The sequence below is a fragment of the Tamandua tetradactyla genome, chromosome 12 (genome assembly GCF_023851605.1).
Source record: "Tamandua tetradactyla isolate mTamTet1 chromosome 12, mTamTet1.pri, whole genome shotgun sequence".
Taxonomy (NCBI): Eukaryota; Metazoa; Chordata; class Mammalia; order Pilosa; family Myrmecophagidae; genus Tamandua; species Tamandua tetradactyla.
Window position 1 is genome coordinate 35,655,454 of NC_135338.1, and position 25,063 is coordinate 35,680,516.

At 46.9% G+C, this 25,063-nt stretch overlaps 1 protein-coding gene across 2 annotated transcripts in view; it reads left to right on the forward strand.

Moving 5' to 3' along the window:
- Positions 1–25,063, forward strand: part of ESRRB (estrogen related receptor beta) — a 182,632-nt gene that overhangs the window by 46,055 nt on the left and 111,514 nt on the right. Inside the window, exon 1 of one of the 2 annotated variants that reach the window (XM_077123143.1) lies at positions 3,704–3,812. The exons of the other annotated variant lie outside the window; for it this stretch is intronic. Coding sequence (XP_076979258.1) covers positions 3,760–3,812 — 53 coding nt within the window. The 5' untranslated portion in view covers positions 3,704–3,759. Of the gene's footprint in view, positions 1–3,703; positions 3,813–25,063 lie in introns of those variants that run through there. 2 annotated transcript variants of the gene reach the window in all.

Consider the following 25,063-nt stretch of genomic DNA (forward strand, 5'->3'; position numbering starts at 1 on the left):
AGAATTCTAAGGAGCTGGGAGGAGCTCAAAAAATGCTTGCAAAGTATTCCCCCAAATGAAATGGGATTGACATTTTTCATAAACAGCACAAATACTTAAAAAGTCCTCATAAAATGCACAGGGCCTTTGACTCGGTACATAACATTGTTTCTAGGCGCTGATTGTAAGGAAATAATTCCGGAGAAGAAATAGGTGCAAGATGCTCATTGCAGAAGTGAAAAATTTGAAAGAGCCTAAATGTGGAGGAATGGCAAAATAATTAACATTTTGATGTACCGGAATAATGTGGGATCATTTTAAATGATGCTTATGAAGAGTATGGAACGATGGGGAGTATTTGGAAGTTATTTCTAAGTAAACTACGTAACTACATAAAATAGATGCACCAAAAGAAATGGGCGAAACTGAAATGATGTCAGCGTGAGTGAGGTGATCTCTCTTTCGAGATAATCTTTCTTACTTGAAATATTCCTCCCATTTAAAAAAGGAAATGAATGGGGGCATGGATAGTGATTAGAGAGGGACACAAGGGGCCTCCTGGAGTGCTGCTGATGTTTGATTTCTTGATCTGGGGATCGAGGACATGAATGTGTTCATTTTGTGAAAATTCAGTCAACTCTACACTTACGATGTATGGATATTTCTGCGTGCAGGCGGTGCTTCAATAAAAAGTTGAAAAATGACATAAAAAAAGAAAAGGCAATCGACTCATGCTTAGGGAGATGCACTGTGAACTGCCACCTGCAAAGTATCGAGCCGGTAGTTTTGATTTTTTGTGTTTTCCCCTTAAAATGTCCACTAATTAGAAATTAGTAATGGCTGCTTTGAACAGCCCCTTACTTGGGAAGCAGAAGACATGGGCTTCAAGACACCGCACTTAAGAACTTACCTAATATTTGTAAACCCCCAAAATGAGCGGTTTCCAAACTTAAGTGCACCCCTGAACCTTCTGGATGACTTGAGAGTTGTGGGAACACAGCTTGCGGGACCTACCCAGCAGGTGGGGGGTGGGGCCTGAGAGTTTACATTTTTAACAAGTTTCCAGGCAACGCCCGATGCTGCTGGTCTGAGGCCCCCTGAGAACCGCTGCCCTGTGTCAGGACAGCCCTCTAGAGTCGCAAGCACGGTGGTAGGAGAGGGCCATTGCTGCCATATGCTTCTCTCTGGGAAACCGAAGCTGATGTCAGGCCTTGCTGATAGTAAGTCTGCCTTTCAAGGGAACGGGGCATGATGTTCTGTGTAGAATAAGTTGATTCCCACTGACCTTCCCCAAATTCTCTCCCGAACTGGTGTTGGTGTGGCCAGTCCTGAAAGGCACGTAGAGGCGAAATCATTCAAGGCTGGGGAAAGAAAGCACTGGCATTGATAACTTTCAACACTGGTGAGTGACTTTCTAAGGGTGAAAAAATAATAAACAGCGCTGCTTGAGGGGTTAGTCTCTGCCAGGCACCCTGCGCTTTCTCTGTGTTAGCTCACTGCACCCTCAGGACCCGAGGGGCCAGTCTGGTCGCTGTTCCCATTGCCCAGAGAGCAGAGTGACTCCTGCCTGAAGCCACACTTACGTGGAGGAGTCAGGCTTGAAGCCACACTCCAGACTGGCAGGGCCTGATGGGCACAAGATCACCAAATCCTAGAGCCACCTGTGGAAGTGTCCAGGGAGGAGGGAGCCAGGGCTGCCTGAATAGGCAACCCGGAAAAAGGATGGGGTTTGTGGGGAGGGCGGGTATAGGAAATAGTTTTTGGGGAAAAGAGAAGAGAAGAGGGGAGGAAGAAATGATGTGCAGGCAAAGATCTAGGAAACAAGGAACCATGGGCTGTATTTCCCCGGACTCTTGGGAGTGAAAGAAATGCAAGTCACAAAAGCAGAAGCCCCAGAGGCTCATTTGTCCTGCATGTCTGGGGTAGATGCTAGCTTCAGGTGTGGCTGGATCCAGGGCCAGCAGAACTCTGTTTCTCTTTATTTTCTGACCCATATAATAAAAAATTGAAGAAATAAAGGGAAATAAGGCTAAAGTCATGTTGCTAGTTTTTAGTGGCCTGAGATTACTCTTGTGCTTTGAGGCCTCCAGGTAGGAAGGGCTGTGTCAGGGCATCCTCGCTTCTCCCTGGGGAATGTGACAGCTCCAGGATGCCCTGGCCACAGCCTGCCTTCTTGTTGAAATGCCATGGTCACGTGAGCTCCTGTCTGTATCTAGCCAGTGTGCAACACGTCGCGATCCTGTCCTGTGTAGCCCATGCTGATGGCCGTGGACCTCTTATAGGGTTCCTTTTGGCAGCATAGGATTTCCTCCATATCCCAGTTTGCCAGGGCTGCTATGAAAATACCAAAGGATGGTTTGGCTTGAACAATGGGAATTTATTGTCTCTCATCAAGGTATTCGCAGGCCGTGTTTTCTCCAAAATCTGTTGTGTTCTGGTTCTGGCTCAGTTTCCTGCCTCTGTCATGTAGCCATCTGTCTGTCTCTGTCTCCTCCTCTGGTTTTTCCACTCCTTCTGTGCAGCCCTCCCCTTATAAGGACTCCATTCAGGTAGGATTAAGACCCACCCTCATTCAGTTTGGCTTTGCTTTAACTAATAACTTCTTCAATGATTCTGTTTATAAATGGATTCACACCCTTGGGGCCAGGGGTTAGGGCTTGAACATGTCTTCCTCCTTTAAGTACATTTGCTTGGTTTTTCTATTCCTGCTCTGTACTGTCTCCCCACTGAATCCAAGTTACCTGGGTCTTTGGAGTGGACTCTGGCGTGCTCAGTTGCAGTCACAGAAACTGGAAGAAGGGAGTGGGAACAGCTGACTTTGCCTCTGGAGGGAGGAAGCCCTGAAAATCAAGAGGGCAAGAGAGAGCACTGAGCAAGTGTGCTGAGATCTAACATGCAGTGGTTCTGCCACTCGTAGACCGTGGCTCACAAATGTTCTGGGCACTGATCAACCAGACCATCACCTCCTCTTTCTTTCTCCTTTACAGAAGGGAGGAGCTTCCTCTCTCCTCTGGGCAGAGGTGGCCATGTGGGTAGAAGGGGCTGAAAGTCACCCTTTCGCCTTAAAATACATAGTTATATTTGTTGGTGGGCACCACCAAGTATACGGTTCTGCAGACTGCTTTCTCGTGGAGCTCTATGGTGTTAGGAGCATTGAATATAAAGATATGCTGTTGCTCGGCCCTGCTGGTCCCATATCTGTGAGCATCTATCTACTTTTCCAGATTGTTCCATTCTGAACATCCAGAGATGCACTCTTGATTTTCATTATCTTCATTCCTACCCATTACCTACCCACCCCCAAGAGAGGACCCAAGAGTGCCAAATAGAGGATGACTTCATTCATTCCTCCTTATCAGATGGAGGGAAGGCACAGTTCTGCTCTGATCAGGAGCTAGCAAGATCCATGAGACAATATCCAGGAAGGGGCTTTGAAATGGCAGGTCTGCTTATACATGTCTGACTTCCATGCCACTTGGAGATGTTTCCACTCGGCCCCTCCTGCAGATACTGGACAGGTTGCTCTCTCACATTGTTGGTCATGAGATTGTGAAAAGACACAGTTGAGAAGTGGTTTCTGTGCTCGTTATCTCGAGACTATCCTACACTGGAGATGGTCCCAACACATCATCCCACATGGCTCAGCTGCCCGAAGCCAGGCAGGTGGAGTCAGGGGCTCACACTCCTCTCTGCCTTGGCTGTTATCTGTTGTCATCCAGTGTGGCTGCTTTGTGAGGCTCCCTGCGCAGCAGAGGACTTGTGCTGAAATGGAGAATTGGGATGCGAGGACCTCAGAGTAGCCAGCTTCTTCTCTGCCAGAGCAAGGAGACGAGGTGAGTTCATCTGTGGTAGATTAAAGAGCCCTTGTCTTTCATTACCTCCAAAGGTCCTTTGGAGTGGAAATGATTAGTGTTTGAAGTTTCAAATATTGATGATTATTCTCCCAAGGTTAAGACACAAGGTGGGTATGTGTGTGGGGGGCAATATACACACTTCTGAGGATTATCTGGGCATCATCTAAGTTAAGTTTGTAGGAGGAGGGGGGGTTTCCAAGGATGGAGTAAGTCTTGGAGGCTGCAAGAATGGCAGTTCTTTTTACATCTGTTGGAGGTTACAGCTAACAGTGAGGTTTTAAGTTGGCACAAAATTCCATGTCCAAATCACAGTGAAGACTCAAAACAGACCCACAGACATCTCTCATGAATAGTCCCAACTAAGCAGTCTTGGACCTGACATTGCCCAAAACTACAGCACACAATAGGCCAGGCTTTTGTCACCTGGATTATGGGGTAGGGAGCTCACAGTGAGGTGGGTAGAGGTGCTGGGCTCTCAGGTCCTGGACTCTGGGCACAGCTGGGAAGATGCTGCTTGGCCCTCTGGGCACTGGGGCAGTGAGGGAAGCATATGAATGGGATTTGCACTGGCATTCACGGTGGAAGTTCAGCCACTGGCTAATGATGCCTTAAGCAAACCTTGCTCTGGCAGGCTGAGTCTCACCAACTTTGAGTGTAAGTGGAAAATGGATGTGTGCAAAGGGGAGAAGATTGCAGTGAGAGGCAGGCTCTCCTCCCCAGAGTTAATGTTGGGACTTCTATCTAGAAAAGGAGAGGGTGGGACCAGTGTCTGTTGACCATCTACTCTGATAGTGCCAGACACTGTGCAAGGTGCTTTATAAACCTTACCCTGTAGCAAACTATTCTAAAGATGGGGAACCCTGGACAGAGAGGTTATATATTGCCCCTGGGTCATATGGCTAATGGAGTACATGAGCATTTGAGATCAGGTCTGACCAATTCCAAAGCCAGTACTCTCGTTTGCCCTGCCGGTGCATCTCAACTACTTCCTCTAAGAGACATTCTCCCATCAGCATATAGGGTGCTTCTTGCATTCACTAAGCATTAGCTGTATCTTGATTCACCCCTTTTACTCCCATTCAAGAAAGCATGTCCCATGCAGGTGAATGAGAGTGGCATTATTAAGTATTATTTAATACAATTGAGTACTAAATGAGAAAGAGTACTTCGTTCACAGATATTGGTACTTTACCAATATTAATATTCCTAGTAACCAATTTCATACCTGGTTTGAAATCCACCCATGCACCATGATGCTGGTTGAGAACCACTAAACCACACTACCCATGATGATGAGCTTGGTTCTCACTTAAAACAAGGACGCTGCAAGGTCAGCCACCTAGATGGGGTTGGTCTGAATGGCAAGGGACATGATACAAGCAGCAGGCATATTTGGGCAGGTGGCTTCCCCTAATATGGCCCTACGACCTTTGGGAAAACTGGTATCCTAGGCATTGGACTGGCTTGCAGTAGTGATGTTTTTTATTTGCATGCATTTATTTCTTGATGCTGTTTAGAAAACACTGATTTAGAGATACCATTTGAATTTTCAAAGCATGCTCCAGCAGGCTTCAGGATTCCATAAAGATGGTCCATGTGCTTCTTGGGGTGGGGGTGGGGATGGTGAGAGACTCTGGGAAGGAGGGGGATGTTCCTCTTGTCCCACTTTCCTAAATGGGAACAGTTACTTTTTTACTGGTTTATATATCAGGTTTCTGTGAACAGATTCATTTGAAGAAAGAGTTTTTGGACTCTTTTTAAATTTTAAGTTTGAAAACCATTGGCTTAAAGTGATGCTTTTGTGACCCAATAGGCAAAAGCAATTCTGCTTGCAGGTGAGCCTCACTCCTGAGGGCAGCCAGCTGGTTGATCACCGAAGAGTTGTTCAAGAATCCCCTCTCTGTAAAGACCTTTCTTTTAACCCATACTTTGGTACTGAATAAGAAACGAATCACCTTGGTTGAACAACTAGGTTGGCTAGGATCCAAGGAATAAAGGAAAATGTGCATTGGTTGATACTGGAAGAAACAGTAAAATAAAACCCCCTATGTGGTCTTATTGTGGACTTTCAAGCTGCCAGGAGGAATATTAGGTAAGGAGGCCTCCTTACTAGGGAAGTTATTCTATCTATAGAGGGGACCACCTTATTTCTTGGGTGTGTTTGCAGAAACTATTCAAGTGCATCCAGCTGGCTTCAGAATTGCTGCCCATTTGAACCTGCTCCAACCAAGCAAATTGGCCTTAATGGGGAAATTTTGCTTGGCAGTGGATCATCTTCCTTTTGTCACCCCCTCCTTCTTCCGGCTGCCTTTCACCTTCTCCAAGACACATAAGGTTAAAATTTACCCTTAAGCATCATTTCATAAAATCAGTTGGTTTCCTCTCCAACATTACCTTCCTTCTCTTGTTTTCTCCCTTCAGAACTGAGAGCACACCCCATTCTGATGTGAAAGAACTTCTCTATTATAACTGGACGTGTCTTACTAAATGCATGTGTAGTGGGGATATGTCCTGCCTACACTGGCTTACCAAAAGATTGTGTTCCTAAAGTTCTCTTATCAGTTGGCTGGTTGGACATAAGCCCATATTTTCCCAGTTATTCATTGTGCTTGTTTTCCCAGGCTATCCCACAAGCGCCTCTTCCTTGGGTGTTTGTTGCAGTGTTGTCATGGGCCCTGTTGAGATGACATGGTGGAGTGGACAGGCAGCACAGGTTTGGGGGTGAGCTAGACTTGGGTTCGGATCCCAGATTGTCTTCTAGCCTTGAATCTCTTACCCTCAGAGCTTCCATTTTCTCCTCGATAAGTAAAGTGAGAGTGGTGATACCCATCTCAAGTGTGAGGTGGGTTTGATTGCCCTGCTTTAGATTTAAATGGCAGAGCAGAGGAGGCGTTTAGTAAATATTAGCTTCCACACCAACCCGTCCACTCCTGGGCCATTGACTGTGGGTCACTGAGTACTATATAGGTACAATGAAAAAAAGGGCAAAAAGTGAAAATGCTACAATGTTAGTGGTTGACCAAAACAGAGAAAACAACCATATAATTGAATAAGAAATAGTATTTCTGTCTTCATTGTTAGTATTTGATTAAATGCAGAAATTATTCAATTAGAGGAAGATGGAGAAGATGGAGTAATGGAGATTCTGAGGGGATTTCTGGACATTTTCAGGGGCTCAGGGATGGTTACCAACCATCCATTTGGGAGTGATAAAAATGTCCAAGGGAAATGTGGGGAGCTGCCTTTTTCTGTTTTTCAGGACCACCAACGGAGCTGGGGGTAGCAAAGGACAAAAGTGACGAGGTGAAAGGAAGGCGGTAGGGCGTGGCCAGTGGCTGACAGATCTCATATATCTGACACCTAGATTAGATCATTTTTTTAACAACCCCCTTCTCTATATCACAAAATCATTTTAGTAATAATCGTGTAATAATAATTATCATTTTCCTGGTTTGTTAATTGATTTCAAAGCATAGAATAGACAACTCAAACATAGAACAAATGTCTATGTTAAAGGTATTATTCAAATTCAGTAAATTTTTTCATGTTTGAACTACTATTTAAGCTTACCAAACATCACACCTTGCAGTTCTTAACTGTTTCAATGTTTTAAATTTTAACTGTGAATAAGAATTCCAAGTGATCGCATATAATGACAAAAGTGAAGCAACTCATGTTCTCTGGTTTGGTCTTTGCAATCACAGTGCTGTCATCGTTTATTTTAAATCCACCGTTTAAACGCAGGGAGTTATAGGGGCTGAAGACTGCTCCTGAAGCTGGTTTGGATGATTCTGAGCCATTATCAGCTTACTCTTAAAATACCTGTGTAGCTAAGAGTATGGGGGTGGGTGGGTGAGGGGGTTTGGAAGGGAGCTGGGGGCTGACTGTATAACTTTCATGTCGAATGCAATTTGTATTAAAGGACAAATAATAAAAGCACATTAATTTGAAGCTTACTTATATTGTTAAACCTCAACCCCAACAATTGTTTTGAATTTAGATCATCAAAAGATCTTCTGGGGGAGGAGTATTTTATCACTGACATTGTTTAGACTTAGTGGAACAAGGTGATACTAAAAAGCAGCTGGACATTTAGTCCGTGTATTACTGTCTTTACAGTTTCTTCAGGCAGTGCCGCTTATACTGCTCGCACCCCTAGTGGTCAGTCCTCCCCGCCCTGCCCAGGGCACTCCACTGGGTGTCGCAGACACTGTTGGTTGCCAACCCAACAGCCATTTCCTATTCTTCTAACAGAACTGGATTTTTCGTTATCAAGCATCAATGTCTTCAGAAAAAGTGAGCCTCCTTCCTAACATCAGGGAGTAAAGTATATTTTAAACCAATCATGGGGATCCGTTTCTCCTTTGCCAATGATTGGTCTGGGGTAAGCATATGACTCTGGTTAATATTATGTGAGGATAAGTTTGCTGGGATGGGGGGCTCCTGGGAAAGATTTCCCTCCCAGACCAAAATCAAAACAAAACAAAGACAGTGACACGAGTGATCTTTCTGGTACAGACACACATATACACACCCCCTTCCTGAGTTTGGACACAGCTGGGTGAGGAAGCAATGCCTGTGGGCTCGCAAGAGTCATGAGGGAAAAGCAGAAAGTGAAAGTCAGTATGTTAAATATAGCAAAGCAAAAAAGGATGAAATGACCTACCTCTAGAATGTTCGTTGTGTGAGATAATAGATGGCTACTGTTGAATCTCCTGTTGCTTGAAACCAAAAGAACTTACAATTATCATTGGTTATATGTGCATGTGGGGAAAAGGTGGGCCACCCAAGGAAGTAGCTCAGCTCAGTCTGGAGAAAACCAGGGAAAGAGGAGAGCTCAATGAGTGTTTGCCTGCTATGTATGGAAGGAGAAGAAATAGAGGACAGCGTGGAGAAGGGACATTGGTCCAGATGGCCCTATTGGTTGGCTTCAGTTGACACCATTGACCTGAGCATCTTAGCAGGGGAACCAGAACTGAGTGGGTGGGTGGGCAGGACAGCGTCCATCTGGGCCTTTGTAAAATGGTATGTTCAAGAGTCTATCGAATATAAAGAGATTGTTCAACTCAACAACAAAAAGAGAAACAACCCAATTGCAAAATGGGCAAAAGACATGAACAGACACTTCTCAGAAGAGGAAATAGAAATAGCTAAAAGGCACATGAAAAGATGCTCAACTTCCCTGACTTTTAGGGAAATGCAAGTCAAAACCACAATGCGATATCATCTCACACCCACCAGAATGGCCATTATCAATAAAACAGAAAATGACAAGTGCAGGAGAGGATGTGGAGAAAAAGGTACACTTATCCACTATTGCTGAGAATGTAAAATGGTATAACTGCTGTGGAAGGCAGTTTGGTGGTTCTTCAGGAAGCTAAGTATAGAATTGCCATGTGATGCAGCAATACCATTGCTAGGTATCTACTCAGAGAACATGAAGGCAAGGATACAAATGGACATTTGCACATCAGTGTTTATAGCAGCATTATTTACAATTGCCACAAGATGGAAACAGCCCAAATGTCCGTCAACAGATAAGTGGCTAAACAAGCTGTGGTATATACATACTATAGAACATTATGCAGCTGGAAGACAGAATAGAGTTATGAAGTATGTAACAACATGGATGGACCTTGAGGACATTATGCTGAGTGAGATTAGCCAGAAACAAAAGGACAAATACTGTATGGTCTCACTGATATGAACTAACATTAATGAATGAACTTGGAGAATTTCAGTTAAGAACAGAGGCCATCAGGAGATATAAATAAGGTAGATTTTGGGTAATTGGAGATGAAGGGATGCAGATTGTGCAACAGGACTGATTGTAAAAATTCAGAAATGGATAGCACAATACTACCTAACTGTAACACAATAATGTTAGTAGACTTAATGAAGCCGAATGTGAGAATGATAGAGGGAGGAGGGCTTGGGGCACATATGAAACCAGAAGGAGAGATAGATGATTGATTTGAACAGTGAATAAAAAAATATTTGCAAAGTCCTCTTGGGGGAATGGCGAGAGAGGGGGAAAATTCAACTTTCCCATTTGGAGAATTCCTGATATTCTCGTAAGCAGTGGGGATAACCAAATCAATAGGCTGAGCTCTCAATCTTCGGATTTGTTTATATGAAACATATCCCTGCAAAGGAAAGACTAAGCCTACTTAAAATTAGGCCTAAGAGTCACCCCCATAGAACTTCTTTTGTTGCTCAGATATGGCCTATCTCTCTCTCAGCCAACACAGTAGGTAAACTCACTGCCCTGCCCCCTCTCTATGTGGGACATGACTCCCAGGAGTGTGAACCTCCCTGGCAGTGTGGGACAGAATTCCTAGAGTGAGCTGGGACTCAGCATCAAGGGATTGAGACAACCTTCTCGATTGAAAGGGGGAAGAGAGAAATTAGACAAAATAGAGTGTCACTGGCTGAGAGATTTCAAACAAAGTTGAGAGGTTATCCTGGAGGTTATTCTTATGCATTATATAGATATCCCCTTTTTAGTTTAAGGTGTATTAGAGAGGCTAGAGGGAAGTGCCTGAAACTGTAGAGCTGTGTTCCAGTGGCCATGTTTCTTGAAGATGAATGCATAATGATACAGCTTTTGTAATGTGACTGTGATTGTAAAAACCTTGTGTCTGATGCTCCTTTTATCTACGGTATGGGCAGATGAGTAAAAAATATGGATTAAAAATAAATAAATAATAGGGGGAACAAATGTTAAAATAAATCGAGTAGCTTGAAATACTAGTGAACAAAGAAAGGGAGTGGTAAAGAGTATTAAAAAATAGAGGGAACAAAGTTGAAAATATATTGAGTAGATGGAAATATTAGTGGTCAATGAGAAGGAGGGGTAAGAGGTATGGGATGTATGAGTTTTTTCTTTTTATTTCTTTTTCTGGAGTGATGCAAATGTTCTAGAAAATGATCATGGTGATGAACATACTACTATGTGATGATATTTTGAGCCATTGATGGTACACCATGCACGGAATGTTTGTATGTTAAGAATGTTCATGTTATATGTTGTTTTGGTTTGATAATAAAAAGCAAACAGAAAAAAAAAAGAGTCTATGGAGTTACCATAGATAGTAATCTATCAATCATGCCACTTGTTATGCTCCCTTTTTCCTGATGAAGAGGGGGATGGTAAATAATAAAATATTTAAAATTGAGAGTCAGTGGCGCTAAGCCATGTGCTGATTCAGTCTTTGTCTTAGTGCCCAGGGTCCCCTTGAAAAGAGCACCTGAGGCAAGCATTAAAATGTTGATTTTAATGTTCATTTGGGAGATGCAGGCCCAGATAACTAAGGGTGATGAAAGTGGGGAAGTGAGGCAAGGAAAGACGCCTGGCGATGTGACATGATGTCTCAGAGAGACTTAGTGGGTTGCTCGGCATGCATGTCTTTACTGGAAAATTATCAAAAGAAATCACACCAAGAAGCAGTGCACAGAGTGAAGAGAAAGGGAGGAGTTTGAGTAGCTGCCCCCTTGAACTTCTGAGTTGCATCATCAAGGCTCTCAGGAAGTCATATCTCAACACGGGAAGTGGAAGGTGAGGTAGCCTGGGTAGGGTGCTGCCCTCGAGAGAGAAAGAAGCAGGTAGTGGAGGATGATGAGACTGTAGCTGAGGTCTGTGTCCAGTGAAAATATTTGTCCTTCAGTGGGCAGGGATGACCCATCCCTGCTTGTCCCTTGTTTGTTCCTCCCCTTGTGGGGGCTCAGACACCCTCCCCAAGGCCTTTGACACCTTCTCCACCTTTTTTCAAGGCCTTTCCTGATCACCCTTCCAGTTTGCTTTCACAGCAAGTCCCTTAGGGCTGACTGTAAAACTCCATCTGTGCCTTCAGTAAAGCAGAGTAAAGAGGAATTATTGCTGCTCCCTGCTCTGCTGGGCCTTGTAGAATTACCCCAAAGCAGTGTTTATCATGCCATTGAGCTGGATGCCCATGTTTAATGTGCTATCTGCTCTGACCCAGGTGTCTCTCTGCATCGCTGCTCTCCAGCCAACCCTCCTCCATTCTGTGGCTCAGCCTAGGTCACTGCTGACAAGTGTATTACTGGTGTTTATCCATATTAAATCTTGCATCCTTGACTGCCTTTTACCCATCCTTCCAAACTCTTTTTGGTTCTTCTGCAGTTTCCCTTCCTGCCCTGTGTCGTCTTTCTTGTCCATCCTAAGTCAGAAACTCTATTGAAGCTTCATGTTCCCAATAGTTTATGAAGAATCAAGGTGTTCATTCTTGGATGAATGGCCCTGCTATGGAATTTGAGTTTTCATCTAGAATTGGTACTGACCCATTCATAATTACCTTCTTCAGAACAATGTGATGTTCAGCAATGGGTTGAGTTTAAATTACACCATACATCTATGAAGCCAGTGGTTGGCAAGTACTTCTCTTCCGTAAGTACATGGTTAAAAGCTGTCCTCTTACTCATGCTTTATATAGGTATAACACTTTCAGTTTATAAAACACATTTAATTTTTCCTAAAACCTAAAGGCATTCACTGTTTTATTTCTCTCCACACATTTTATTATAGCAAAAAAATGCATTTTATCCTGAAAAATGAATTAAATATGAAGTTCTACCTTAATTGAGCCATTAGGAAGTAAAAACATGTTGAATGCCCCTAGGTTTCAATTTTCTGTTAATAATGCTAGGGAGCCAGGCTCAGCCAACACGTTTCTTTGTTCCCTCTTAAAAACAACACTTTGCATGTTGTAAGAATTAATTTACAAATAAGTTTCATGCATTGTGTGGTTTCCCTAAGATAACTATACCGGAGAACGGAAATGTAAATGGAGGCAAAACTCATGAGTTTGCAAAGCAAACTGTTCCTTCTTTCTGTGGCCAAGAACTGACCGTGACATTTTTGCAGTTAAAACTATCATCCAGCAAAATGAAGCTTTTCTTTTACCAGTAATGAGACCGTAGAAACCTACTTTGCTGGTACCCTTGTTTGAGCCAACTGCATTTTATGTTTAAATTGATGAGAAAGTCACAAGAAATTGGATGATAAATTAACATATGACATTAAAGAGTAAGGTCAAGTTTCTTTGGTATGAGAAATAAACCACAACCCATTCTAATGGAAAATATTTAATTAAACAGATCATTCAATCATTTATTCAATAGATAGTTATTCAATGCCTCTTGGGTACCACATACTATCAGCGTACATTCTTCTTTTCTCCCCCTCCTTCTTTATCCTCTCCTCTTCGTTCTCCACCTCCTGGCATTTTTATCTCCCCCCAAATTGGGAAAGGGACAAAATCATGGTGTGCTCCTATTCTCCTCATGGTTAGGGGGGAAAAGATCTTGTTATCTGTAGAGAAACGCGTCTCACCCTTTTGATGCCCCAACCGGCCTATCGACTGCAGCCACCATCTTGCATAGGCCTTCAGAAAGAAAGACTCCTTTTGGTAAATAGAGAACTTTAATATGCTCTTCAGCTGTGTTGGTGAGAATGGGGTCTTGAGGATTGGGGTGGGGGGTGGGAAATGGAGCTTTGAAATACCTGGTAGTTATTCCAAGATCTCTGGTAGGGATTTGGGGATGGCGAAAGGGATGGGAGGGTGGGAAGGAACCCAAGCATTTCTCCACTCAAGATGTTACCTTCATGTTTTATCTTTGGTGTCACATCAGCAGTGCTAACAGGACGTAAGCCTTCTTGCCCCAGTAATGGCCCATTACAGCTTCAGGAAAAGCCATCAAGTCTCTGCAGCATTTATCTGTCAGCAGGAGATTATTATGGGAGCACAAACTCATATTGTATTAACGTTATCAGTTAATTATGATTCTTGGGATGCGTGCCAGCCAATAGTCTGAGTCGGCTGACCACCACTCGGGGATATAACTCCACACCCCAAATTCAAGCATGTGAGGAGACAGCAGGCCCACAGAGGTGTGTACTCGGTGACATTTCCCCCAGCTTGGAGTCTACGGGGCGCTGGCCTGGTCAGCAGTGTTCCTAGAGATACACAGGGGAGGATCCTTGCTGTGCAGGCCAAGCCCACCGTAGATGTCCTTGACTGTCAATGGAGGCACTTCCTGGAGTAGCCTCCCCCGGCCCTCACCCTGGGGTGGAAGAGAAACAAGCTTGGACTGCAATTTAGACAAGTCCACAGAGGCGTCCTCTCCTTCCAGGGCTGGTGGTAAGAAATGGCTATGTATCTTGTGCATTTCCCAAGGCATCATTCTTATCTGGAAACTTGGGTTCAGGGAAAGTTGGTAAGGGCAAGGGTCAGGGATGGTGTAACCCAACAGCTAATGTTCCTACATTCACTGGAATTAGGTAGCATATGGTAGACTCTCCAAAAATTCCTGGTGGGGCTTATCTTTTAGTGAAGATGCCTTTAGTGAAGTCCTCTGCTCTCCTGGGCCCTAAGCTGAATCCATCAGCTCTTGCTAAGTTCCCTGGCTTGAAACATGAAAAAAGCCTCCTCTTATTGTAGACCCTAAACCCATACATCATGAGGAGAGGACTTCAAGAACCCAAGGAGCATTCATTGCTGCTGTCTATTTTGTGCAAAATGACTGGTATAAATGGAGGCAGCCTTAAAAGTCTGCCAAGACTAGGCTGTTAAAAGTAGAGATTTTCACCAGACTGCTGGCTGGAGGTGCCGTGGGGTCGGCTGCATAGACCATGATTAGGCTGCTTGAGTGACCCTCGAGTTCCCGGTGCAGGCATTAGGATAGCCCTTTGTAAAGACTCAGCTAGTGCCGAGATGGGGGGAATTGGGCAGTTGGGTGTGGACCTGTGTCCCACCCTGACATGTTCAGTACTGTTCGAACCTAGGGAAATACAAGTTTGGGGAACTAGGTGGACCGGGATGGGTTTGGGTTTGGGGTATTGCTCATGACAAGACATCAGTGTCCTGGGATTGGTAACTGCCAATCAGGTCTTATCTCCACGCCCCACCTCACCCACCCAGCCCAGAAAACCAGTTGGGTAAGGCTGTGGACTCAGAAACCCATGTCCCCACTACCTACCAGGTGAAGTGTGTGCAGTGCTGCTGTTGTGACTGTTCTTGGTTGGTTCCGTATCCCTTAGGGAGAAGCTGGAACTGAGGGGAGAGCGGAGGGAAAGGAAGAGATTTGTCTATCAAGACTTAAGAGTTGAAAAAGTAGAAATTTAGAGAGCATGAATGTCATGCTGTGTCAGTGACTGTCTGTGTGACCTTGGGTAGGTCACCATTCTGGAACTTCATTTCCTTATCTGCAAAATCTGATTATGGTTCTAAAAATGATTCCCTGGGTCCCTCCTAGCTTTACAGTTCTGTAAAATAATAAATAGCTATTTAAAAGACTTGTCACACACAAAAAAACAAAGTAAGCTGCTTTCACCTTATACTTTCCACACTTACCACTTATTCTCTTTGATAACTTTTACCCCCTTCCCTTTTGGCTGACTCGCCCATCTTGGGGTGCCAGTATTGGGGGTGTAGGGTAGTGAAGGGCGGTTAGAGCTTCTGCTAGAGATGGATTACAAATAGCACCTGTACTAGGTGAGCAGCACAGGTATGAAATTCCTTCCTGATTGGCTGAATGAGTTTCAAGCTTGAAGGAAGCCAAGAGCTCTGCCCACCCCATCCAACTCCCCTCCACCTGCCTTTGTTTTTGGGAGAAGAGATGACTTTGGCAAGGTCACACAGTGTAGGGAGTACCAGAGCAGCGTCCTTTGCACTATCCCATACCGCTGTCATTTCAGCCACAGTCATGGAAACTGAGCCTGGTTTTGGGAAGAATCACATCCTCTGAGAGCTGGCTAAAGACAGCGGGGGGAAAGGCTGGCCCCATGAACAGTGTGTGATCTGGTCAGGTTTGCCTGGAGAGCCATAGGAGAAGCCTGGGCCTGCCAGGTTGGATCATTCCATCAGCATATCCCGGCTGGCTGCCCATCATCTCTCCCTATAGCAGAATCTGGAGCCTCGCACTGGCCTGGCCTGGAAAGGAAAAGGAGCCTCTGTGTCCCAGGGCTGTGTGGAAGGAGGCTGGACAGGCAGAGACTGAGGAGGGGTGTCTGAGGACACAGTCCTGTCCTCAAGGAGTTCTTTCCTGCTCTCGTGGACAATCAGCCAGTGCCCAAAGGCAAGACCTTCAGTTATGTTCATCTCTGGGCTTTAGATGCAAGGAATATTTGTGCGAGAGCGTTAGTCTAGCTTTCTATCCAATACAGACCTCTTATTTTCCCTTGTTTGTCTACGTGACTTTCTCTGAATCCACTGCTTGGCGCCATGGTGGAGTTAGCTTTTCTTTCCTTTACATGCTGTGGAGAGCCCTCGATCTCTCAGCGTTTACAATGATCCACCACACAAAACAAGGAATCAACTGATCCTTATGCAACGTCTCAGGACCTAATTGCTTTCCTGAGCAGTTGGCCTGTCCCTCAGCAGGGTCAGGAACCTGGCTCCAAGCTGCTATGCTTTAGCAAGTCATTCAACATCTTTTATTGAGCAATTGCTATATGCCAGGTGCTGTCAGGCACTGGGGATTTGCCAGTGAACAAAAACAAGACATGGCCCTGGTCCTCACAGAGCTCTCAGTCTAGTAAGGTGGGTAGGGGAAAGGTCTTTCTTACACCAGTACATGTATAATGGCATGTGGTGATAAATGACCTGAAATAAAGTGAAGAGTAGAAGGCTCTGGTGCAGTCTGAAAGGTGGGAAGGTCTAGCTGGCAGGTGCAAAGATTGGGGCCTGAGGAGAGAAAGGCACGGGGTGGGGAAAGGTGCGGTAGGGCACCCAGGAACGAGTCATGTGAGGCTTTATGGCCTCTGGGAAGGATGTAGCCCTCTTTCCTAAGAGCAACAAGGGGACATCGATGTGCATTTTACAAAATGCTCTGTGGCTGCTGTGCACTTGCAGAATGGATTTTAGAGGGCCAGAAAGGATGTAGAGAAAACAGTCCCTGAGGTTTGGCAGGAGATGATGTCGTTATGAGTTGGGCTTAACGAAAGTGTCCCTACCCCCTCTTTTTGTCTCTGTTATAACCAATTGCCCATGTGGCTAAAAAAAAAAAAAAAAAAAAAAAAAAATCTGGGGTTGCTAGGGGTTCTGCCCACTAAGCAGACATCTTCATCCATCTTTTTCTGAAATGCCTTCCTGAGCCTTGCACCCCGGAGAATCCCATGCGTTCCCCCACGTTAGTACATAGGAAAAACCTTAGCTGTTTCCCAGCCTGCGCGAGCTTACATTTATTCAAGTCAAATATCATCTGGGATCCTGCTGCCCATTTCCCCCGGCCCCTCCCCATTCGGGCCCACTCCTCCTGGGGGTTTTCACAACCCTCCTGCTTTTATTCCTGAAGTGCTTGAACACTGCCTGCAGTTACACTCCATTTAGACATTATTTTGATGATAAAATTATGTCTTCCCCCCTACTGCTCATTGTCTTCTGTAGAAATAGAAGAATAAGGTGGTAGTCTCTCCTGAGGGCTTTTTTCCCCTTTTAAATAATTCTATACTTACACCCTCCCCTCACACTCATTTGAATCATCAAATTGATTATTATCCCTGTGGCTGGCACATCTCAAAAGATGAAAAGATGAAACGCCCCAGAAGATTGGGGCTTTGACTTACAGCTTGTTTTGGTACCGTGGCAGCCCTTAATCCTCAGACGTGCGAAGGGAACAGCGGACAGGGATGCAGGTGTGTCAGTAGCTGGGGATTCAGGTGTGTGTCTGAAAGTTACTACTGGTGCCTCCGAGTGGACGCGGCAGGTAAGTTGGTCATTTTAAACACACGTGCGTTTGCCCAAGCAGAGAGGAGTTTATGTAGTTAGTGTCTGTGTCCTGGGTATATTCCTGAGAGTTGCCAGTGAACAGGGCATCGTTTTATACATTTAGAGAGCATTTTATAGACACACAGCCTGCATCGAGCCCTGTGGGAGCGCTTCAGCACTGACTGGCCCAGGTGATGAGAGCAGGGAAGGGAATCTGCTCTTTCCCATTCACACTGGGCCTCACCGGCTGTTCTGAACCTTTGCACTTTTGTGCACCAAACACAGGGTGTGAGGTCCCTGTGGAATTTCTAAAGTCCCAGCCTCTTCTCCTTGGTGTCTGGATGGAGGAATGCGACTCATTTTAAATCTGGAAAATAAACCTATTCCAAAAGCATAGGAGGGAAGTTTGCTAGGCCGGCCAGTTAAAAGGTGTGTGTAGGGGGATGGGGCTGATGGGGGCTGAAAGCTGCAAACCTTTCATCCTTCCAGTCCCACCTTTTTTTTTTTCGTCTTTAATGGCCAGAAGGCAGACCTTGTGGCTTAACCCAGTCTTCCTACTCCTTAGGAGGCGGGGATGGAGCCTGAGCATCTTATTCCATTGAAGTCTCTGGCTCACCCTCCTTCCCCCATCCCTGCTCCATTCTGTCACTTTAAGTCCAGCCCCTGAGAGATAGCCAATGGGAGCCAAACCATACATCAGTCTCTCAGCCTTAAAGCTACAGTAGGGTTAGTGGGCTCCAAGTCTCTGGTACCCGAGTCTCCTCCACGGCTTCCTATCCCCTCTGCCTGCTTCGGACTGTCTGGATGAGTGGGAGCTCTGGGCTGTGCGCGCACGGCTCTCTGCCTCCCTCTCTCCCCCTGCCACGGCCGCTTTCTCCCACTCTTCCTTCCCCCCCTCACGGTGCCCCTGCCCGGACTCGCACCTTGCCTGTGCCCTTCACTCGCTCTTCCGCGTGATTTCCCCGCCGCCTTTCTCTACCAACTGGGAATGCTAAAACGGGACTGATGGACGTGTCAGAACTCTGCATCCCGGACCCCCTTGGCTACCACAACCAGTAGGTGCCCTGCTCTTCGGTCTGTCTGTCTGTCCTTCTGCCTGTCCGGCTGTCTCTGTCCTGGGTGTTGCAGTTCCTCTTCTAGTCGTTCTTGAAGTGGCAGGAACCTGGGGGGCACTTAGGGGACGTTGGACAGGGAAAGGCACACACTTCTCGGATAAACCCGCCTCTAACTTTCCTGGCACCCCCTTTTACAAACCCTCACTTTTAGGCAAGAACAACGCTTCCTCCCTCACTTTTCCTTCCTTTCTCTCGCTTCTCTGACTTCTCCCTCCGATGAGCAAATATTTGAGTTTCTGTGGAATGGGAAAAGCAAGCCCAGAACAGGTGCGGAGATGTCGCTAGGATGTCCTGTCCCGTCCGAAAAAGCCTCCCTTTGTTTTCTTATTTTTTTCCATGCTGGGGATCAAAAATAATCCCGACAAGGGGGCAAAATCGAATGTGCGCGGGTATTCGGAAACTGCAGGCAAGTACTGCGCTCTCCCGGTGGTCCCAATGGGGCGCACCGAGGGCGCGCACGGTCTAGGCGGACCCAGGGCGCCCAGGAGTGCGGGCGGCGTGGTCTGGGGCGAGCTGTACTCAGAATGCCTCACAAGGGGACCCCGCAACCCGCCAGGTGTCGGGGGCAGCCGGCCGGGCGCAGAGTCAGAGGCAAAGTTGGCTGGCGGCTTTCGGGGGAGGCTCCGCCGCCCCCCTAAGCCGCGATCTTGGCGCGGGGCGGGAGCGGCTTCCCTGTTCCGGAGCGGCTTTGCGCTGGCCGCGCCGGAACCCGAGATTGTGCGAGCGGCCTGGGCGTGAGCCGCTGCAGCGGTCGCCGCGGCTGGCCGGGACTCCTGGGAACCGCGCATCCCCTGCCCGGGGCAGCGCGCGGGTCGCGCAAAGTAGGAAAGTGGAGAATGGAGTCCCCCGAGGGGCGGGTGGCTGCCCGGAGCGTCCCACCCGGGTTCTCCAAGGCCCCATTTGGCCACCCGTGGTCTCCCTCCCAGCACCGCCGCCTCACCTCTGGGGTCTCGGCACCCGCGCACCGCGTCCCGCCGCGCCGGGGACCGGGCCGGCGTGTGGGTGCGCGTAGCGTGTGCGCGCGTGCGGGGTTGTCCCTCCGAAGGCTTAAAATTGAACAATAAAATGGAAACTCTAGGTTCTCAGGAACAGTATTCCTGCTTAACTTCTTGCTCTTCTTCCTCTTTTTTTTTTTTCTGAAGCAAACTAAACTATTAAAGTCAGAGTTTCTCTCGCTCCATCATCCTTTCATTTTTTACCCTCTCTGCCAAGAACCACGACATCACTAAAATAAATACTCTGGATAATGTGGAGGTTCCAGGAAGTGTGCCTAACCGGGTTCCCCTGTTTGCTGCGCAGACTGGTGGCCCAGGGCGAGACCCGAGGCAACCTGACAGCAACGTCTCATGCTGGTGACAGAACTGTCCCAACTCTCACACTGTTCTTTTTGGATCTAGGTTTAGGATTTCCTTGGGCAGGGTCCTTTAGATGCGCCAGTATTTAGAGTTGAAAGAAGGCAAATGGTTTGGGAGATGAGGGAAATAATTAGAATGGATTCTGATTTCTCACTGCTAGAAAAGTGGCTTTTCATTCTACTTGAAGGTTAGACTGTTCCCAGTTTTTATGGATGTTGGGGGAAGGGGGGTTGCATTTAGTGCTGCTCAGTGCTCCATCCTAAAATGAGAGTGGGAGATGCTGGGTGGTGGGTAAGTGAGGCTGAGGTTTGATGTTGTGGGCTGTTCCCTCACATAAAATTACCAAGTACTACAAATATTGGACATTTAAATTATTTAGGCTCCCTCTCTTTAGAGGTGACTTCTTTAGTTGGGCACGAAATATCTATGTGTTTGTCCCTGGCTCGAGTCATAGTCAATAAATATGAAAATTTGTATGGGGGATGTACATTCTTCGACTGTCTTGACCAGGAAAGCAAGGAGAGACAGAGTGTTTAACAGCTGGGTAATTTATCGAGTTGACGGCCACCCTGGCTTGAGTTTGAGGAGAAATATGGGCAAAGAGGGACTGTCAGGTAAGCTGCAAAGGGGAATGAAGGAGATGAAGTCCTGGGTCTCAGGGAGGGAAAACATTTATAAACTAAGCCTGACAGTGGTTTGGATCCCTCACCCTTCCTGAGTTCTTTGCAAATAATTAGCTTCTTATTCCATGGGGCCCAGTAATGGCCAGAAATTAATATGTACGGTCTTCACTAAGGCTCTAAGCCTCCCTATGACATGACATTTCTCAAAGCCCAGGACCTGGTGGGCAGAAGCCTCGAGCATTGGTGAGCTGGCCCCTAAGCCAGATATGTGCCACCCCATGAAGGCTTGCATTTGCTGTAGTGTGGGGATGCGTCATTTCCTAAGACGAGCTGTGGCGGTCAGAGGCTTCTGTTCTGGAGAGCTATCTTTCTGACCTCCACCCCAGAGCTGCATGACAGGTAGCTTTAGAGCCAGTGGTAGCCAAGTTACAAAGCGGAGGACTGGATTCTTCGGTTTGTTGGAAGGGCAATAGGGGGAAGCCATTTATTCCGGTGCCAGTGTTTCTCTGTGAACACACACATGAGTGGGTTCGTGTGCTCTGTCTACAGTTTCTGCCCATGTGGACTAGTTGACATTCCTGGACTTAAGAAAACACAAGGGCGCAGGGACCGGTGTCTGAGAGAGAACTCTCCAGACCTGCCTCTTGCCCGCCGCCAGCACAGAAAGCATTTCAATGCTTTAGTGTTATTCTCGCATTCCCAGGTGAGAAATCAATGCACACATCCACAGATTCATATGTACCTTCCTACCTTTCTCTCCTCCATTTTCATTTTCCTGTAGCCTGTCCCGTAGGTGACTCCATTACCATTTCTAATCAATATTTTATGTACATATATAATCAGTCGGAGTGGGAGCGAGTGTGCTCGTGCGTGTGCTTGTGTATGAACGTGTCCCTGGCCCAGACTGGCTGCAGATCCGCGGCACAAAACCCCGTGAGCAGGGGGGCTGCCTTCCCTACCGGCCGATGATGGTGTTAAAGAAACAAAGAACAAACTGTCCTGAAGGTAAAAATATGTGGGTTCACACGTAGCAAAAATGCCACGTGGTAATTCAGAACCAGTGACCCGGAGAAAAACAAAGGGGGGAATTAATTTTTAATGGTACATTTAAAAATAAATCAGAGTGAAGATATTCATCTTGGTTTTCCAGGGGGGCTCTAGGAAATAAACCTTTAGGCGTCTGCCACCCTTCCCGAGGTGTGGGCTGCCGTGGGAGAGGACGGGGTGACGGGGTGACGGGGGGCTGGAGTTGTCCAGGCCCGAGGGCGAGAAGCTAGAAGAAAACATTAGGTCAGCGTGGAAGGTCCCAGCACTGGGTAAAGCCCTTTCTGGCTCAGTGAGATCCCGACCAGCAACTGGAAATTTCCTCTTGGCGATTTATTTCCCCATCTCCCTTTCATTTAGAAACAATCTTCTGTTTTACAGATACTTAGGACATTTGAAAAGATCTGTTTCTTAAAAAAAAAAAAAAACATGAAGAAACAACTTGGCCCACCAAACAGGAACCTTTTCATTCTATTGATTGGGAGTAATCAATGAATATTCCATTTAGTCTGAGAGAGGAGGGAGAGAGGAGACTTTCGGGGAAAGTGCTGCAAGGGAAGTGGCTGTGAGAGAGAGTTCATGTCACAATCCTGCCTGCTCAGGGTGTCCCCGCGCCTAGCCCAGGAGACCCTTGTTACTTTGTCCCGCACGCCTGAATCTTGTTCCTGAGAACTGGACAGTTTTGCCAGATGGTTTTTAAAGATAATCTAAACGATTGTAAAAGTTTGTCTCCTTCCTCTGTCTTCCCCCAAACACCCTGTTTCTGTTGAGCTTAGGGAATGAAAATATCTGCACAATTTTAGCAGAGGGGGTGGGGGTGGGGAGGGAGGCCCGGAGAGGGAGAGAGTTTGTGCACTGGGGGTGGGACGTGGGGTTGGTTGCGTGAACATATAGGATTCAAAAAGAGAATTTGGAAGACAGCAGATGGTTAGACAAGACACAGGATGCTTTTGACGTGGTTCTGCTTAAACCTTGTCTTCCCAGATGCTTTAAGTGACTTCCTCAAAATGATTAATACTCTGTGTGGTTCTAATTTAAGCGGAAGAAATAACAGCTATTTAAACCATAATTCACCCCTTCAAAGTAAAGCCCAGCCTGCTCCCCTAAACACCTCCGTGCTGAAGCCCCACCACACCTACTGGCCATCACCTCTCAGCAGGTGGGATGCTCCCAGCCCCTCTGCCTGCTTGACCAGGAGGGCTATCCAGAATGAGCCGGGACAACTTCTGTCCTTGGGTCTGGGGGCTCTTGACTAAATTTTGCCTAGGGGGTCAGCATTCAAGCTTGGCTTGGCTTGAATGCTGAACCTCTGGTGACTTCCGCAGGCACTACGGCACCCAGAGGGTGTGTGGGCCTGGGAGCTGGCTGGGGTTCAAGGTCAGTGGGCCTGGGAGCTGGCTGGGGTGCAAGGTCAGTGGCCCTGGGAGCTGGCTGGGGTGCAAGGTCAGCGGACCAGCAGGAAAGCCATGATGGTTGCAGGTTGAGTATGGGTCGGAACCAGATACGTCTAACCCTGGAAGTCTCCAGAACATCTCACCCACTTGCCCTTGAAGCTGTTTGCTGATTTCTAGGGATGCACAAAAGATCTTGCCAGGATATACGTGCTGGTGACCCCTGGGTAGGCTTCACCTCTGGTGAATTTCGCCTTTCTCAGTCCCAGCAGCCTCAGACCTCTGGGAAAGAGTCATAGATGTGGTCATTCCTAGGAGGAGGGGGCCTGAGGGCTTTCGCCGGCCCTGGCGGACCCCTGGCGTGGCTGAGGTGGCCTCCTCCCTGCACTGGGAGGTGGTGGTGTTTATAATTGCAAATGTAATTAGCAGACCAGCTCTGGGGGGGCTGAGATGCTGAGCACCTCTACATCCTGGTGACCCCTGTCATGGCCATGTTAACCCTCACTGGGCAGCCTGTCTCCTGCCTCTGGGGAGACCGCCGAGTTTCACTGATGAGGACAGAGCTGTCCTGGTAACGGCTGGCAGGGCCAGACAGCCTCCTGGCAGGGGTTGTCAGGGAAGTGAGTGGGAGAGGTCAGTGTTTGGGGGTTGTCTCTTGTGGCCATGTGACCCTTTGTGGCAAGCTTTTCTGGGGTGTCTCCATCCTCATTCCCCTGCCACCTGGATCGAGGTGATGGGGAGATTCTGGGTGCATGCTGGTCAGTTCTGTGGCTCTGAGGACCTTTTGGAGAAAGCAGGGCCCCAGAGGTGATGTGCCCTGTGTGACACCTTCCCTCTCGTGCTCCTGGGTGTCAGCGGGCAGGGGCTTAGTGTTCACCCACCTCATTACCTTGTTCGCAGCTGGTGGGAAGTGGCCACCTCGCTGACTCGTGGGCCCTGCTCAGGTGTTTGGCAGAGCTGGGCAGCATTGGGCCATCCCACTCGGATGCAAGGTGTGGTGAGGCCGGGCATAGGAGAGCAGGAGCTCAGTTTTTGTTTCTGGGAGCAGAAACCCTCCAACTAACCATCCAGCAAAAAGACACTGGAAAACCAGACACATGGGGAAACAGGGAAGGAGCACGATCTTTTCATTTTTTCTTTCTCCTCTAAGTGTACTTGCTGCCTGCCCATCTAGAGTGCCTTTCTGTTCTGATCAGGATTAGACTCAGAGAGGATCTTAACAGGACCTTTATTTATAAGTAAAGCCTTAATGGCGTCTCCAGCCCTTTTGTGCTGCTGTTAAAACCCTGCTATTGAGAGTGTTTCCTGAACCCCAAACATCAAAAGCTACTTCCTGAGAGTTTCAGCCGTGCTGGGTTGTACCCCTGGGCTTTACCCCTTGGGCTGAGGGCAGGCTGTGGCCACATTCCAAATGGGGCTGCTATGCGTTGGGGTTTTTCCACGATGTGAAGGATAGCGGGACTGGAGGGCCAGCTGTCCCTGGCCAGCCAGGAGGAGTTCAGTCCTTCGTAAGAGCTTCTTTCCAGTTTCCTGGCTTAGGTGGGGCCGGGGCAGACCCCAGCGAGGGAGCGAAAGGACTTGTGCCCTTCTCTGGGATAACAGATGGCCGCACTCCAAGGGGCATTTGGGCACTTCTGTTCCAGGTTCCCGACTTCCCCTTCTCTCCCTGGAAACAGCCCTTGACAGTCTTTAGCTTAAAGGGTCAAATGTTTTCTAAATCAAGGAAAATCATACTGCTTAATCTGCCCGTAGGATTTTTGGTATAGAATAGTACAAGGTAAGAAAGAAAATCTATTGGCTACCTATCTTACATTGAGAATTGTCTGAGCTTGAGTTATGAGTGTATAAACCCAAAACAAAAGTTCTCCTTGGGATTAGACACATAATTTTCTCATCTTCATTTTGCTGTGCTTTTTTAAAAATATATATACATTTTAGTCTTAAAGAACTTTGTGTTTGCTTGTTTTTATTTATT